We start from the raw sequence: 18,377 nt of genomic DNA on the forward strand, positions 1-18,377 counted from the left end.
TGTGGAATTTCACCCAGTAGATATGGGAGTTTATCAAAATTGGATTTGTTTTCAAATTCTTTGTGGATCTGTGTAATCTGAGGGAAATATGTCTCTCTAATATGGTCATACATTGGGCAGGAGGTTAGGAAGTGCAGCTCAGTTTCCACCTCATTTTGTGGGCAGTGAGCACATAGCCTGTCTTCTCTTGAGAGCCATGTCTGCCTACGGCGGCCTTTCTCAATAGCAAGGCTATGCTCACTGAGTCTGTACATAGTCAAAGCTTTCCTTAAGTTTGGGTCAGTCACAGTGGTCAGGTATTCTGCCACTGTGTACTCTCTGTTTAGGTTTGTTGTGTGGGTGAGGCGGCTGCACACGTGTGTTTACTTAGAAATAGCTTTCATACCCCTCTGCCCTCCCTCTCTGCCCTCTCTCCCTGCCCTCTCTCTCTGCCCTCTCTCTCTCTGCCCTCTCTCTCTGCCCTCTCTCTCTGCCCTCTCTCCCTGCCCTCTCTCTCTGCCCTCTCTCTCTGCCCTCTCTCTCGGACCTCTCTCTCTGCCCTCTCTCTCGGCCCTCTCTCTCGGCCCTCTCTCTCTGCCCCCTCTCTCGGCCCTCTCTCTCGGCCCCTCCTCTCGTCCCCTCTGCCCTCCCTTAGTTCTGGGCTGCTCTACTGCTATACACTTCTCTGCCTTGTGGTTATCTATAGGGCCTTGGGACAGATTGTTGGCACGGGTTCACAGGTAACATTCCAGCACGGTTTGAGATCTTAGGCCCTTGCCTTGTTAAAATCACCATTTATAGGCTCCAGCTGGCTACAGGGAACCAACTTCCAGGCTGGTGGGGCTACCTATTTAATTCTTATTAACTCATTGGAGTTGGTGTTATAGTGTGCCTAGGCATGAGGAATGAGGAGAAGAGACTCTCTGGGAATAGCCTGGCTAGATTCCACGTAGCTCGAACAAAGCTTGGTAGCATCGCATCCAATGTATTTAGCTGAAAACATACTGTAACCCGAGGTGAATACCAACATGTTTAGTGAATTTGAGGATTCAAAATGCAGTGCTGCCTGTGACTCTTAGCCGCATCACAAAATAACGTCTATCAAGTACATCTGCTTATGCAAAGCAGACCCACTTCAGGCCAGGCTGTGGTAGAAATGAGAGAGGTGGTGACAGTGGGCCATTTCAACTCCACGGGTCCTAGCGCCCGCCCTTTCTCCTCCCTGGCTCTGCCCAGGGCCTGTATTCAACACAGCGTCTCTGAATAAGAGTTCTGATCTAGGATCAGGTTTGCCTTTTCCGTCATAATGAATAAGAGGAGGGGACCTGATCCTAGATCAGGCGCTTGGTGAGTTGGAGCCCTGCTCTGCTCTAGTCTACACAGTACTGTGGCATGGCATAGATTAGAGTCTTCGACCACATGCGTCTAATTAAGAGAGAGACTGCATGGAATCTGGTACGGCAAGGCCCTGAGATGAAGAATAGTGGGGAGCGTGGGCTGCCTTGGCCAAGCGTATGGCCCATCCATCTTACAGACTGTTATTGAGGGTAAACGTTACATGTATGGCGTTTACTGCTTCCCGTGCACCCCTCCTTTCCATCCCTCTTTTCCAGCGCTCCTCTTCACAGTAAGTGGGCTTTCAGATGGAGTGCGACAGAAAGCGCGGAGAAGGACGCGCGTGGGTTCGAACGGTGAACTTGTCTTGGCACAAGCCGACACAAAACGGTTTGTAGGTCAGCGTCGAGCGGGCATGACCCCTTCCGAAAGTGCGCTGTGTGTCTCTTCCTGCTATTGTCTACGACTTGGGGGGGGGGGGGGGTTGTGGCTTGTTGAACAGGAGGCGATTGTGCAATTTTAATACCGTTTGGAACTCGTTTTCGGGTTCTTGTGCCGTTTCCCTCAAGTCCTTTATGAATAAGTTAGGATTAAACGGCAGCAGGGGTGTTGGATGGGAGTGGGACATTATGTGGGCTCAGTATGCTGGTCTTGCTATCTCTACATACACACTGCTTGAGATTTGACGGTGTCTTCGTGAGCGGTGTTACTCTGGAATAGATGTCTGGTATGACATGTGATTCAAGACAGTTTGATTTAAACCCGATTAGAGGAAAGAAATCCAACTCTTTACTACATCCAATGAAATACTTACTATGTTCCTGCATTATAGACAGACACTCAGCTTTCTCGTCTCTGCTTTACTTCACTAAGAGTTATTATCCTGGTTGAGTTTGACCTTGGACTAACCTTAACCGCAGAGCAGCAGCAGAGTCCATCTATTGACGACGATAGACCTTGAACTATTTAACCAGCTGACCACACTGTGACCACCGTGTAACCGCAGTCGGAACACAGCAGATGGGTAGCGTGTTTAAGGACGCTGCGGGCGACTCCTCCGACACACTGGTCTCGTTGTCTTCTGTCCCATTTTCTTTCATTCTACCCCATTCCCCCACAATGCCTTGGGGCGTCACATGCTCGAACGGGCTCCTCTGATTGGCCGCGTCTCACATGACCTTTCCAAGCAACTGGTTGTCTCGCGCCTCAATGTGCCCAGAGAGAGCGAGGGAAACATACAGTAACAAGGTGTCTGAAGCAACCTTTGTCTGGTCATGACTAAATGTTGGGCCAGTGTAGAAAAGACATTGAGCTTTCCCCCTTTAGAAAGGTCAGATTGTTCTGATAGCCACGTTCTCCTTCGTCCAGATCCTTGTGAGAATGAGCGCGGACTTGGCGAGTAATGGCTTCCTACCTTGTCCGATGGGGACGATGGTCAGAGGGAGAAGGAAACACATCTGGAATACTTCACCCTCTCTCTCTCTCTCTCTCTCTCTCTCTCTCTCTCTCTCTCTCTCTCTCTCTCTCTCTCTCTCTCTCTCTCTCTCACTCCCTCCCTTCTTTTCCCTTCCCACTCTCTCCCTCCCTCCCTTCCTCCCCCCTCCCTCTCTTCCTCCCCCTCTCTCCCGCCGTCCTGTGAACGACCCAGTCCATTCGGTTAGGCCTGTATGAGCTTATGTCTTCTTCTTGGAATATTATTTCCAGTGAAGTGAGTTAGATCAGCGGGCATGGAGAGGGGGTGGAGAGGGGGAGCAGAGGGGGAGGAAAATAGAAAACACCTGTATAGTTCTCTCCTCCTCCCTAACCCTGATGGAAGGTTTTAGAGTCAGGCTTTACCGGGAGTGGAGAGTAGGTGGCTGGGAGGGCAGGGTGGCTTGAGGCCAAGGGTAGAGGGCTCCAGAGGGAAAACAGAGCAAGAGGAGATGGAGAGAGACAGAGCGAGAGAGAGGGAGACCTACCCTTCTCAGTGCTGTCACCAGAAATATAAGAAAATACTGGTATAGAAAGAAGGGAGGAGGATCAGGGGAGTATGCTGGCGTGTGGGAGAGTAGATAGAGTGAGAGTAAGTATCAGTGGAGGGGTACAGAGTGAGAGAGAGAGGGAGGGAGAGAGAGTGTGTGTGAAAGAGAGAGAGAGAGAGAGAGAGAGAGATGAAAGTAGGGAGTAGGGATAGAGAAAGAGAGAGAGTGAGAGAGAAAGAGAGAGTTATTAACCTCCTGCCAAATGTATGACCATATTAGAGACCCGTACTTCCCTCAGATTACACAGACCCACAAAGAATTCGAAAACAAATCCAATTTTGATTAACTCCCATATCGATTGGGTGAAAGACCACAGTGTGCCATCACAGCAGCAAGATTTGTGACCTGCTGCCACAAGAAAAGGGCAACCAGTGAAGAACAAACACCATTGTAAATACAACCCATATTTATGTTAATTTATTTCCCCTTGTGTACTTTAACTATTTGCACGTCATTACAACACTGCCAATAGACAACAATGTGAAATGTCTCTATTTCTTTGAAACTTTTGTGAGGGTAATGTTTACTGTAAATCTTTTATTGCTTATTTCACTTTTGTTTATGATCTATTTAACTTGCTTTGGCAATGTAAACATATGTTTCCCATGCCAATAAAGCCCTTTGAATTGAATTGAGTGAGAAACCGGAACCAGACAGACAGAAGTGTTTGCTCAGCCTGGAGGGATCCTCTCACACACAGTGGGAGCGGAGGGAGTTGTGTGTGTCTGTGTGTGTGTGTGTGTGTGTGTGTGTGTGTGTGTGTGTGTGTGTGTGTGTGTGTGTGTGTGTGTGTGTGTGTGTGTGTGTGTGTGTGCTGTGTGTGTGTGTTTGTGTGTGTGTGTGTCAGTCATAAGAAAGACATCATGGTACGGTAAATAGACCTCTGGGTCATGAGGTTTAAACCAGTACAGTTAACGAGCCAATCAATGACATAACATAAACATTTGCATTAGACACTGTCTATCATGGACAATGATAATGTCCTTAACATTGTCATTGTCAACAAGTTTGTCCTTAAAGTCAAGCAGAGTGGATGGACAACATAAATGAAAGGAGATACCAGGGAAAGCCCAAACTGCCATGTGTCTGTTTCAATACATTATTCTACAGGTACTGCAGATGAGAAGACTTAATCAAGTCGGGATATTTTTGGACGACATCCCAGGCGGGCTAGGCTATGTATCTTAGGGAGAGAGAGCAGAGATGAACAACGCTGAAAGACTAGACATTGGAGACTAGAGTGGACGTATGGATTGCCCATTGGAAACACACACAGCTCTGCTGATATCAATGAGGGAATAGCTGTAAATAGATGTTTCCCTCCATCTAGTTGTGTATTTCTGTCTAAGGGAGGGGGCCCCTTTGAGCACTTCATGCAGTAGGTCAGCAATCACTGTAACAACCTCTCACTGGAGGGCCCAGACAGTGTTGAGAGAAGGAGAGAAGAAGAGGAGGAGCGGAGGTGAAGAGGAGGAGAGGAGAGGGTGTTTAGGATAGGGGGTAGTGGGGGTTAGGGCTAGGGGGCATCTACAGGCAGGGACCTGCAGACTGGCGAGGCCACGAGAAGCTGGAAGGCTGGGAGGATACACACACACACACACACACACACACACACACACACACACACACACACACACACACACACACACACACACACACACACACACACACACACACACACACACACACACACACACACACACACACACACACACCACAGCTCTCAGTAAGCAGAAGATAGCATATAATGATCTACACAGGAGAACAAACAGACCAGACCCATTACAGGGGCAGTCGGACCGAGAGATGCCTGAGCAAGGAGCACTCTGACTGGGCTAGGGAGAGACAGGGGGTCATGTAGATGGATGTCCTTTCTGGTCAGTTCAAACAGAGTTCAACCGACTGGAGATGGAGTGGTCCAGGGGTAGGGAAAGGAAGCGGACAGACACAGAAAACACACACACTCATATATGAATGGAATTCACACACACTGAGACTCTTAGAAGAACACACAAGCACACACAATCAGACAGACACACTTTTTCATCTCTCCCTCTCGGCTCTGTCTATTGTGCAGTGTGTGCATACAGTGAATTTGTCCTCTGTAGCCATCTGTCTCTAATGGTTCTAGTGGGTCAGAGAAACACAGTCCCGGTCCTGGCTGCTCCTGTCATCTGTCTCTAATGGTTCTAGTGGGTCAGAGAAACACAGTCCCGGTCCTGGCTGCTCCTATCATCTGTCTCTAATGGTTCTAGTGGGTCAGAGAAACACAGTCCCGGTCCTGGCTGCTCCTATCATCTGTCTCTAATGGTTCTAGTGGGTCAGAGAAACACAGTCCCGGTCCTGGCTGCTCCTGTCATCTGTCTCTAATGGTTCTAGTGGGTCAGAGAAACACAGTCCCGGTCCTGGCTGCTCCTGTCATCTGTCTCTAATGGTTCTAGTGGGTCAGAGAAACACAGTCCCGGTTCTGGCTGCTCCTATCATCTGTCTCTAATGGTTCTAGTGGGTCAGAGAAACACAGTCCCGGTTCTGGCTGCTCCTGTCATCTGTCTCTAATGGTTCTAGTGGGTCAGAGAAACACAGTCCCGGTTCTGGCTGCTCCTATCATCTGTCTCTAATGGTTCTAGTGGGTCAGAGAAACACAGTCCCGGTTCTGGCTGCTCCTATCATCTGTCTCTAATGGTTCTAGTGGGTCAGAGAAACACAGTCCCGGTCCTGGCTGCTCCTATCATCTGTCTCTAATGGTTCTAGTGGGTCAGAGAAACACAGTCCCGGTCCTGGCTGCTCCTGTCATCTGTCTCTAATGGTTCTAGTGGGTCAGAGAAACACAGTCCCGGTCCTGGCTGCTCCTGTCATCTGTCTCTAATGGTTCTAGTGGGTCAGAGAAACACAGTCCCGGTTCTGGCTGCTCCTATCATCTGTCTCTAATGGTTCTAGTGGGTCAGAGAAACACAGTCCCGGTCCTGGCTGCTCCTATCATCTGTCTCTAATGGTTCTAGTGGGTCAGAGAAACACAGTCCCGGTCCTGGCTGCTCCTATCATCTGTCTCTAATGGTTCTAGTGGGTCAGAGAAACACAGTCCCGGTCCTGGCTGCTCCTGTCATCTTTCATGACTGTGGAAAGGTAATAAGTATGAAAGTGATTTGAGAGTCTAACCAACACAGAACACATTACTTACTGGCACAGTACACAGCTAGACGGAGCTAGTGCCCAAACCAAAGACCACCAGGCTTCACGCAGTCAGTTATCTCACAGTAAATCTCCCTTCATGCCAGCCAAGTTTTCTTTGTCTTTGTCTCGGTCTCTCTCTCTCTCTGACTTTTCTTTCCTTGTGGGGTGTCTAGTCTGTCTTTTTCTGCTCTTGCTCTCTCTCTCTTTTTTTTTCTTTCTCTCAGACTCTCTTTTTTCCGTTTGATGTGTGTAGTCAGTGGGTTAGCCGTCTGACTGGACCTTGCTGTTGTCACCCTAATGTCGGACGGAATGTTTGTCAGAACAGGGTTAGCTCTCCCCTTCTCTCTTCTCCCTCACTGTGTTTTCTCCTTGGTAAGCCGCATTTCCTGCATCAGGCTTTGTTTCAGAGCAAGTGTTGGTCAAACAGGCTCTTTGTTGGTGGCCAGTGGCTCACCACAAAGTAGTCTGGCCTGGGACAAAGGCAACAGTGTGTGTGTGTGTGTGTGTGTGTGTGTGTGTGTGTGTGTGTGTGTGTGTGTGTGTGTGTGTGTGTGTGTGTGTGTGTGTGTGTGTGTGTGTGTGTGTGTGTGTGTGTGTGTGTGTGTGTGTGTGTGTGTGTGTGTGTGTGTGTGTGTGTGTGAGAGCGATCAGGGCCGTGACCAGCTGGGACCCACCGCGTTGGGGTGAATACTGATGGAGAGAGGGCACACACACACACACACACACACACACACACACACACACACACACACACACATGGGATGGCTAAGGGCAGACTGGACTTCCCCATCCTCCTCCATCACCAGTCTCTGTCCATGAATCCACGAATGACATGAACAGACTAGTAGACACATGAACACTTTCTATCACAGCACTCTGAAGAGGTCTCCATATCCTCCCCGATCACTCCTACCAACACCCATAAACACTTAGGAATATTGTCAGGGACCGTTATTAGTATAATCACTTTCCAGGTGGAAGTCCAAAATGGCTGAGCTGACATACAGTGTTCTCCTGGCTCTCTCTCTCCTCCTCCGATGCCTTGCTAATCCTACAACAACATTCCTCCATTACCTCAATGACCGATATCTGTGAGAGCCAGTTGGGACGGTCGGGAGGAAGGAGGAGAGCCTTAGCAGGAGTTGGTCAAAAACAAAACAAAATGGTGGAAAAGTCAAGTCCTTGTAGGAACAGTAGAAAGTTGGCTTGAGGACGGACAGTTGTTACCGTGGCGTTGTGAACTTGTTACCTCAGGGCTCAAGGTCATTGTTGATTGCAGCCAACGGCTGTTGTTTGTGTGTCGCTGTGTTTGAGTGGTGGGGGTTCAGTTGGGGTGGAGGGGTCTGGCTGGGATTGACACTAGTGTAGGGGGGGTGAGGGGTTACGGGGGCGGAGAGTTGGGAGCAGGGGGTGTGGAGGTGCATATTGCAGCAGGGGAACAATGAGAGGGTCTGGATCTGCGTGTACAAAGTGGCTGCAGGCTGCAGTACCCCCCTAGACTAGACTGTTTATAAGCATCCCATCACTATTGCTTTGTCTAGCCCGGCCTAGTCTCCTTCTGTCTGACTGGCTGAGACAGTATTGGAATACATGTGATCCTGCCGAATGGGCCATATGGGCAATATCTTGTTGTTTAACATGTCCTTTCCCATTTGTCCTTGTGCTCTTTGCATGGCTGCGGATCATATTCTCTGGTGATAGCAGTGCGTCGTACAGAGGGAGACACTGTAATAGCCCTCGTCTGCTTTGTGTTGCGACGGGCTGCAATGTCCTTGGTAGGCTTGTTATCCTCCCTTTCTGTTCTTCCTCTTTTCGTTCTTTCTTTCTTGCTCTCTCGCGCTCCCTCTCTCTGTCTCTTCTATTCTCTATCTCTCTTTCTCTCTCCGTCTCTCTCTTTTATTCTCTCTCTCTCTCTCTCTCTCTCTCTCTCTCTCTCTCTCTCTCTCTCTCTCTCTCTCTCTCTCTCTCTCTCTCTCTCTCTCTCTCTCTCTCTCTCCTCCCCTCCCCCCATCTCCGTAAGCCTTCTCCCCAGCCTTGGTTTCAGCCCAGTCTCTCCTCTCCTGGTCCTATTTCAAAGGGACCTCGACTTAGGTTTAGCTTTAGAGCTTCTAGAATCTAGAGACCGCTCGCTGAAAGGGCTCTCTTCTTTTTCCTTCCGTTGGAGGACTAGAGAAGACCAGAGACGATTTTAGAAGATAATTCCCCCAAGCTCACATATTCCTTCCATTTTTATAATCTTCAAGGCCATCAAATGCCCTGTCGGGACGTGTTTCTCTGCTTCCTCACACGCTGTCCTTCCCTTTGAGCCAGGATCATTAGAGAGGGATAGGCTGCGTGCCAAATGGCCCCCTATGGGCCCTGGTCACAACTATATAGGGAATAGAGTGCCATTTGAGAAGCACCCATAGTCTAGTCAAGGCCAATTCAGATATCTTCTATTTGTTGTTGTGTGTCTGCCGGACAGGCGGGTGGGAATGGGTACGTCACATTGGTCTGGCTCGGTGCCAATCAATATGACGAGGGCATCAATTATTCACACTGTTCTGTGTTGTCGTCCCGTGAGCAGGGAGGTTTCAAACGTCATCTGGACCAGATGATTGCACAGCGAGAGATGGATGTTTTTGATGTATAGGCAAATGATTTAGGGGCCGGCCGTGTTGTGGCGCTCCGCTGTCCTTCACGACTGTCGTCTCAGGCAGCCATTACGAATGGCACCTTCATGCCTGGCACCTTCACGCCGCGCTACCCCACGCTTGTGCCTCGATCCTCCTCCTCCGGCAGATAGACAGGTGTAAGCCTCGGAGGAAGAGGTGTATACGCCACGTGAGCCGTTCTCTTCCTGCCTCGTCCTTTTCAATAACAGCAGCATTTCTATCCGTTTCCCCACACAGGGAGACTGTAGGGTGGCACGTGTTGTCAGGGCAGGGTTGCAGATCGCCGTAGAATCCAAGCAGAACTCGACAACAAAGCTTGGTTGTAAATGAACGTTTTAAGAGTAATGTGGGTCTTTGGTTTCATTCAGTAAGAAAACATGTTGGAAATACATAAGATGTATAGGCTGCTATACCCCACTACTTCAGCCAATATAATGACCCCCAGAAAACGCAGTGCATTTTTATATGTGAGTATATGTGGAAAGGCAGAACGTGGGCAAATTGCCTTTTTATGATGGAAAAAATCCATAGGAGGTCAGAGCCCCTTGCAGGTGGCAGCAATTAACTGTAATTTTTGCAGATTGTAATGATCCATAATTTGCCAGCCCCCCAGATCTCTTTTCAGGGAAAAAATAAAGGTTCTCTGGAGCTGCCTTTGATTGGGTGCACATTTCCCCGTTGCTTGCTGGCCTTTAAAGGCCCACCCCTTAATTTGAAAAACAACAAAACGGCAGCTCCACTCAGTTTGCTATAAAGCTGAGGGATGAATGGATCAATGGGTATAGCTATATCATTGACAACGGCCGTACATATCAAATAGTGACTCTTTAAGTGGAATTGGCATGAGAGCGCCAGGGAGGGAGACACGTGAGAATCTGTTTTTCACCGCATTCTTCTTCTCCTCCTTCAGGCTGCTCTAGCAGCAGGAGCCCAGCCTGCACAGTGTCCTTCTCACCCTTAGCCTCCACAGCCACAGTGGGGTACAGCAAGGCTGGGCTTCTGCCCCGTCCGCCATCTTAGCAATGGCTAATCTTTATAGCTGGCAGCACATTCATGTTTTTGGTTAAGTGTCTGTCTGCCTGCCTGCCTGCCTGCCTGCCTGCCTGCCTGGCTGCCTGCCTGCCTGACAGATAAAACAAAACAGAAAAAAGGATAAGAAAGAAAAGGAGAGAAGAAATGAAAGCAGAGATGAAGGAGAAGAGGCACATTTGAGGAGTGGTGTAGAGAATGTGCTGCTTACTTTGCATATCTCACTTCTCCTTTCTCTATTCTTCTTTTCTATTCACCTGAGAGGATTTCAAATAAAGCTGTAAACCATGAAACTATCCCGTATAGAATAATAATACATGAAATGCATTTTCATAGCACCAGCCTCAAATCATTCTCTGGCTCTCTCCTTTCTTGTGTGTTTTCTTTTAGAGATGAAACTATCCATTTTTTTTAACACCAGTGCTAATATATATATATATATATATACAGTACCAGTCAAAAGTTTGGACACACCGACTCATTCAAGGGTTTTCTTTATTCTTACTTTTTTCTACATTGTAGAATAATAGTGAAGGCATCAAAACTATGAAATAACACATATGGAATCATGTAGTAACCAAAACAGTGTTAAACAAATCCAAATATATTTTATATTTGAGATTCTTCAAAGTAGCCACCCTTTGCCTTGATGACAGCTTTGCACACTCTTGGCATTCTCTCAACCAGCTTCACCTGGAATGCTTTTCCAACAGTCTTGAAGGAGTTCCTACATATGCTGAGAACTTGTTGGCTGCTTTTCCTTCACTCTGTGGTGGTCCAAATCATCCCAAACCTTCTCAACTGGGTTGAGGCAGGGTGATTGTGAAGGCCAGGTCATCTTATGCAGCACTCCATCACTTTCCTTCTTGGTCAAATAGCCCTTACACAGCCTGGAGGTCTGTTGGGTCATTGTCCTGTTGAAAAAATGATCGTCCTACTAAGCGAAAACCAGATCGGATGGCGTATCGCTGCAGAATGCTGTGGTAGCCATGCTGGTTAAGTGTGCCTTGAATTCTAAATAAATCACCGACAGTGTCACCAGCAAAGCACCCCCACACCATCACACCTCCTCCTCCATGCTTCACGGTGGGAACCACATATGCGGAGATCATCCATTCGCCTACTCTGCGTCTCACAAAGACATGTCGGTTGGAGACAAAATCAAACATTTAGACTCATCAGACCAAAGGATCGCTTTCCACCGGTCTAATGTTCATTGCTCGTGTTTCTTGGCTCCAGCAAGTCTCTTCTTCTTATTGGTGTCCTTTAGTAGTGGTTTCTTTTCAGCAATTCTACCATGAAGACCTGATTCACACAGTCTCCTCTGAACAGTTGATGTTGAGATGTGTCTGTTGCTTGAACTCTGTGAAGCATTTTTTTGGGCTGCAATTTCTGAGGCTGGTAACTCTAATGAACTTATCCTCTGCAGCAGAGGTAACTCTGGGTCTTCCTTTCCTGTGGCAGTCCTCATGAGAGCTAGTTTCATCATAGCGCTTGATGGTTTTTGCGACTGCACTTGAAGAAACTTTCCAAGTTCTTGAAATTTTCCGGATTGACTCACCTTCATGTCTCAAAGTAATGATGGACTGACGTTGCTCTTTGCTTATTTGAGCTGTTCTTGCCATAATATGGACTTGGTCTTTTACCAAATAGGGCTATCTTCTGTATACCACCCCTACCTTGTCACAACACAACTGATTGGCTCAAACGCATTAAGAAGGAAAGAAAATCCACAAATTAACTTTTAACAATTAATTGAAATGCATTTCAGGTGACTACCTCATGAAGCTGGTTACTTTGAAGAATCTCAAATATAAAATATATTTTCGTTTGTTTAACACTTTTTTGGTTACTCCATATGTGTTATTTCATAGTTTTGATGTCTTCACTATTATTCTACAATGTAGAAAATAGTGAAAATAAAGAAAAACCTTGGAATGAGTAGGTGTGTCCAAACTTTTGACTGGTACTGTATATATATATATATATATATATATATATATATATATATATATATAAAGTATTTCATTAACTTTTCCCCCCCTTACTAGCTCTGACTTTGCAGTTAGCTACTTTATTTAGGAGAAATGTACTTACTATGGCTGTGGTTGTCCCACTTATCTATCTTAAGATGAATGCACTAACTGTAAGTCGCTCTCGCTAATAGTATCTGCTAAATGACTCAAATGTGAAATGTAAATGTGCCAGCATCAGATACATGTTCTACTTTAGCCCCTTTAATTCTCTAAACACATCTATGGAGGATGGTTGAGTGTGTTTAACGAGATTACAAACGCATTGTCAGGCAAATCTCAGGTCATCGTGCAAGGGCCATTGAAATTCAATTATTGTTTAAAATATTCCTAATTACCTCCTCGTCTGTGTAAATTGTATACACTGATTGAGATCTCGTTGCTGGTGTTGTTTTAGATGGGCTGTGTAATTGAATGCAGGTTTAAATCTCAGTGTATTAATTAAGCTAGTAAAAACTGAAGCTGAATTATTTATCAAATAAAATGGATATCTTTGGTGTCGAACTGAAATATGAAGTGTTACGGTCTAGCAATCCTAGAGGTCCTCATTCTCTTTCAGCCAAGTAACCCTTCTTCTTTCTCTCTCCTATTCACAGATAAGGATGAGCCCAGTAGTTACACGTGTACGACCTGCAAACATCCGTTCAGCAGTGCCTGGTTCCTGCTCCAGCACGCCCAGAACACCCACGGCTTCCGCATCTATCTGGAGAGCGAGCCAGGCAGCCCCCTCACCCCCAGGGTAGCCGCCCCGCCCGGGATGGGGGGTGACTGCACCTCCCAGCCCCCCCTCCACGGTGTCCACCTGGCCGATGGGAGCCCCTTCAGTCTGCTGAGATTGCCTGGGTCCGGGTCTGGCCGGGAAGGGGCCACCTCTGTCCCCCACGAGGGGCGCTATCCCCGGACGCCTCCTCTGTTTAGTCCGCCTCCACGGCACCACCTGAGCCCGGAGAACCTGGCGCTGGCCACCCATCACCCGAGCGCCTTCGACAGGGTGATGCGGCTCAACTCAGTGGTCCTGGATCCACCACCTGCCATGGACTTCTCAAGGAGACTGCGGGAGCTGGCGGGTAACCCCACGGGGGCCTCCCCACCCCTGTCGCCCAACAAGCCCAGCACTATGCAACGGCTGCTGCAGCCCTTCCAGCCGGGCTCCAAGCCCCCCTTCTCAGCCACGCCTCCCCTCTCCACCTCCCAGTCGCCATCGTCTGGCTTCCGCTCCACCCCCAACCCGGCCCAGCCTACCACGCCGCTCAAGGCCAAGTCGTGCGAGTTCTGCGGGAAGACCTTCAAGTTCCAGAGCAACCTGATCGTGCACCGGCGCAGCCACACAGGAGAGAAGCCCTACAAATGCCACCTGTGCAACCACGCCTGCACCCAGGCCAGCAAGCTGAAGCGCCACATGAAGACGCACTCTCAGAAAAACTCCCTCAACGCCAAGTCGAATGACGGCCTGTCCACCGCCAGCTCACCCGACCCAGGCACCAGCAACCTGGTGGGTAGCGCTACCAGCGCCCTCAAGTCCGTGGTGGCCAAGTTCAAGAGCGAGAACAACGGGCTGCTTGAGAATGGTGAGGAGGAGGAAGAAGAAGAGGAGGAGGAGGGAGATGAAGAGGAAGAGGGAGATGACGAAGAAGAGGAGGAAGAGGAGGAAGAAGGAGAGGAGGCAGAGGAAGAGATGGAGACTGAGGAAGGTGAGAAGAACGATTATCATTTCAGCCTGCTGTTAGAAGGGGCCCGGCACCACCAGAACAGCCAGGCCCTCCACCCCCACTCCCATCCCCACCGACGGAGCACTCCCCGGGACGCCTGTGAAGAGGACTTGGCCCTGGAGTCAGACCGGGCCGACGAGGTCTGTGGCACCACCCCAACGGCCAATGGCCTGGGTCCTCTCTCTAATGAGGCCCTGACCAGGAAACTCCTGATGGGGAGCCCCAGGTCCCTCAGCACCATGACCAAGCGTATCAAGGTGGAGAAAGAACTGGATCCTCCCACGCCCACCATCCCCAACACAGATAACGTCTACTCCCAGTGGCTGGCCGGCTATGCCGCCTCCCGACAACTCAAGGACCCCTTACTCAGCTTTGGAGAGTACTCCACCAGACAATCGCCCTTCGCCACATCCTCTGAGCACTCCTCCGAGAACGGTAGCCTGCGCTACTCCACGCCTCCCGAGGAGCTGGATGGCGGCTGCGGGGCCTCGGGCCACAGCGGGACGGGGAGTGGGGCCAGCACCCCCCACCTGTCAGGGAGTGGCGGGCGCCCCAGCTCCAAGGATGGCAGCCGGCGGAGCGACACGTGCGAGTACTGCGGCAAGATCTTCAAGAACTGCAGCAACCTGACAGTGCACCGGCGCAGCCACACGGGAGAGAGGCCCTACAAGTGCGACCTGTGCAGCTACGCCTGCGCCCAGAGCAGCAAGCTCACTCGCCACATGAAGACCCACGGCCAGATGGGCAAGGACGTTTATAAATGTGAAATCTGCCATATGCCTTTCAGTGTGTACAGCACTCTAGAGAAACACATGAAGAAGTGGCACAGCGATCAACCCATGCCAACCAACCTGGAAATTAAGACTGAGTAGGGGAGGCAGGGCAGCTCCCTGATTCGCTGAATCATGGCAAAAGGTGGGGAGACTGACAGGGGTTAGACACCAGTCAAAAACCCTGTACCTTTGAAAAAGCTGATCCATATTTGGGGCAATACTATTGCATCGGACACAAAAACTTTTGAGCCTTTCTATTGTGCAATAATTTACATGTTTTGTACTTTTGTAACTGGACGGCATGCTCAGTGTGTTTTGGCTACTTAGAGAAAATTGTCCTTCATTGGTTGGTTGTAATTGTGTTGCTGTTGGTTGGTACTTTTGATTTTTAAAAAAGAAAAAGATTAGAGGAAGAAAACCCCCGTGCTGCATATACATACTGTTTTACATATCTTGTACAGTTTGGTGTTGGAAACATGGTGGGCAGTGTGAATGGTCTAACCCTTAACTACAAAAAGCAGGGTCAAATTTTGACTGGTCTTTTCAAAATATTTTCTGTCCATTACTGGGTGAAAAATATCAATTGGGTTTGCCTCGGTAGCCACTTAGCGACATAACATTTTCTTTCAGAAGATATAGTGGTGGTCAATTTGAAATGAGTAGTTATCGTTTGAAAAAGCAAAAAAATTGTGCCTTGGAATATTTTACCTGCATTAGTTAATCCTCCTTTTTGCTATAAGCTCGGAGGTTCAGCTACAAACGGTAGCTAGCGGACATGTGTTTAACGGGGAACAACAGGTTCTTGCATCAGGCACCTGTACAATATGACATCGTCCTCCGTGACCCAGCGAAACACAAGGAACCAGTTGAAACAAAAAATATATATTTCTGGTAAATCATTTTATCTGCCTGACTCATTGTATAATATACTTCAGATGCTCATTCTGTTTACTGGCATGCTAGCTACATGCTATTTGGGGATTATGTGGTGTTTATATAAAGGGTTTTATTTGTGTTTTGTTTGGTACCTTACATAGGGGTACTAAATGTAATAAAGAGTTGTTATAATTCTGTAAACTTAAGCTCTTAATGTGTTAGAGTGTTTTGTTTTGAAATGAAAGGTTTTACAGTTTTTTGTAAGTAGCACAAAACTATGTTGTTGTCCTTGTTGCTGGGATCTTCAGTGAGTCGGCCATGACAGTGTGTTGCTGTGGCGGCTGGGCACCTGAAGACTTGTTTTTCTTAGTTCTGACATGTCAGGCTGATTTTGAAAAGGGGGTGGGGTTGGGGGCAAGGAATGACCAGATTGTGATCAATTCATAATTTCTAAATGCATTATAAGCTTTTTAATAAGCTCTTATTTCTTTTTTTCCACATGTAATATCAGATTTCCTAAAAGCTGAAATGTTGCCTCTTAAACTAATTAATATTGGAAAAAAAGTTTTTTTTAATTTAAGGACAATTTTGAGAAGTGTATTCAGTAAAACACATCCCCCGCTCGATTTTGACATAATTTGAATCTTTCACATCGTTTTGTGCTCTTTGAGTTGACACGTTAGACCTCACCGCTGTTCTTTTTATTTTACAGACTTGCATCAACCCCCCTTTCATAATGTTGTTGGTAAAGCACTTGTCACTCTGCCTTGGATCCTGTATCTGTCTCTCTAATCGGAGGTACAGTCGGTTGAGTATAAAATAATAAGAACTGGGCCTTTTCCCAGGATGAAATATGTGCACTGTTCAATTTTCCCAGTTTACAGGTGGACACTCAAGGGAAAACTTTGCTCTAATGCAGACCGATTGATGTGGTGTCATTGCTTCATGCAGATAAGAGTGAAACGAGAAACCGTCGCCAGCCATTTTGTTTCCCAGGGGGCCTAGCAGTTTTTGGGGCCTCTGGGTAATACAGTATCAATGCAGGAACCGCCATACTCCCTCCTGCTTCAGAAAGAAAGAAAGAAACCTTGCTGCTCAAATAGGGCAAGATTTTTTTTCCTACTACAAATTTTATAAAAATGAATAAAACTCTGTTTTTTAATGTAACACTTCAATATCTTTAGGGGAGACTTTATTTAAGTTTGTTTTGATTATATTTTTGGGGTTTCTCGTTAAATCTTGATGATTATGCTCAAGATTTGATCACTATATTAAGAATATGAAATGAACATGACTCATCTTTTTGCCTTTTTGCTATACACAGGTCTTCAGGTTAAACAACATTTTCATCGGCGAGAGATTTTATGATTATATGTGAATATATAGAGAGAACTTAAAAAACATAGGAAAATGCACACTCATGTTCCTATGCTAAAATACACATTTACGGTCTACTCTTTCCTGTATTTAGAATGGTATTTGAAATTAATGTTCACTTAGTGTAGGCACTTCTAGTATTTATGTTGAAGCCTGTATTTTTAACTGTTCGCTTGTTCTCTTTAAAAGGTTTCAATGTACTCTTTTCAGTAGTTGAAAAAAAAACGCCCAACAAGCTGCCACCGTATATATTTTCTTAATTTGGCAGGATAATACTATTATAGTGTGAATCATTTGTATGCTTGAACAAAAATTAAGTATGTTTTTGAAAATTGACACGTTGTGGCATTCTATGGATAAGAGAAGCCATGTAATGGCTTTTTCAAGCAGTCCCGTCAGAATGCGCCACAACATGGTAACACAGGTGGTTGTATATATCTTTTATTTTCGTTTTTTTAATATATCTTTTCCTCTCCTGCCATTTTATATGCAGTAATACAAGCTATTGTTGGGTTCTTGGTAGTGTAACTTTTGACTGTCCTTTCCTCTCGACCACCTGACCACATTCCAGTCATATCAATGAATTAAGAACTATTCTAGTCATTATGCAGTCAACTGATCAATCTGGAAATCAATTTAGCGGTTTTATTTTAAATCTATTTTTCATTGCTAAACAGTACATGGTGCTTTATGGGTTTTTTAAAGTGGTAAATCTCATTTGCAAAACATTTCTAATGAAAACAGAAATGATTGGGGTGGGAAAAAGAAAAGCCTGCTTGAGCTGGTAAAGTAAAGTAGGCTACATGTTTTGTGTACATGACAATGCTACATTGGTACGTTTGCGGTTTTCAGCCTTTTTTTTCTGTCTGTTCTAAACGCTGATTATTCTGAACTGAACTTGAACTTGGCCTCCGACAGTGGACGTCCCTATTTATTATGACTATACACAACTTTGTTCAAAACAGAGTCACACACAGCTAGGAATCAATACATTTTCTCTCTCTTGTTGAATATCTGATGTTTTTTTATTTATTTTTAATGACCAAATGTCATTGACCACACCATTCAGTTTCTGGGAATTCTACTCTCTTCTGTTGAGTTCTTGTTCTTTTGGAGATGCCACTCTTTTTTCAACAACGGTTGTCTGCGTTATTCTCTACACTCAGCCATTTTGTCTTGAAAAAATGAAAAATAAAAAGTATTACATACATTTATGGAATTGTTGGTTGTTTACCTAAATACCTAAGGTATTTCGTTTGGGATGACACTCACACATGCAAACGTGCACACACCCACACACGGACACACACACACACACACACACACACACACACACACACACACACACACACACACACACACACACACACACACACACACACTTGCAGTTAATATACAACTATGACACCTCTCATTGTCT

General features: G+C 46.7%; 1 protein-coding gene across 1 annotated transcript in view; it reads left to right on the forward strand.

The window, feature by feature from the left end:
- The window catches only part of LOC139567911 (B-cell lymphoma/leukemia 11A-like), a 45,017-nt gene extending 26,846 nt beyond the window's left edge, over positions 1-18,171 (forward strand). Inside the window, exon 3 of the mRNA XM_071389516.1 lies at positions 12,819-18,171. Coding sequence (XP_071245617.1) covers positions 12,819-14,803 — 1,985 coding nt within the window. The 3' untranslated portion in view covers positions 14,804-18,171. The remainder of the gene's footprint in view (positions 1-12,818) is intronic.
- The last annotated feature ends 206 nt before the right edge of the window (positions 18,172-18,377 follow it).

The sequence above is a fragment of the Salvelinus alpinus genome, chromosome 2 (genome assembly GCF_045679555.1).
Source record: "Salvelinus alpinus chromosome 2, SLU_Salpinus.1, whole genome shotgun sequence".
NCBI classification, from domain to species: Eukaryota; Metazoa; Chordata; class Actinopteri; order Salmoniformes; family Salmonidae; genus Salvelinus; species Salvelinus alpinus.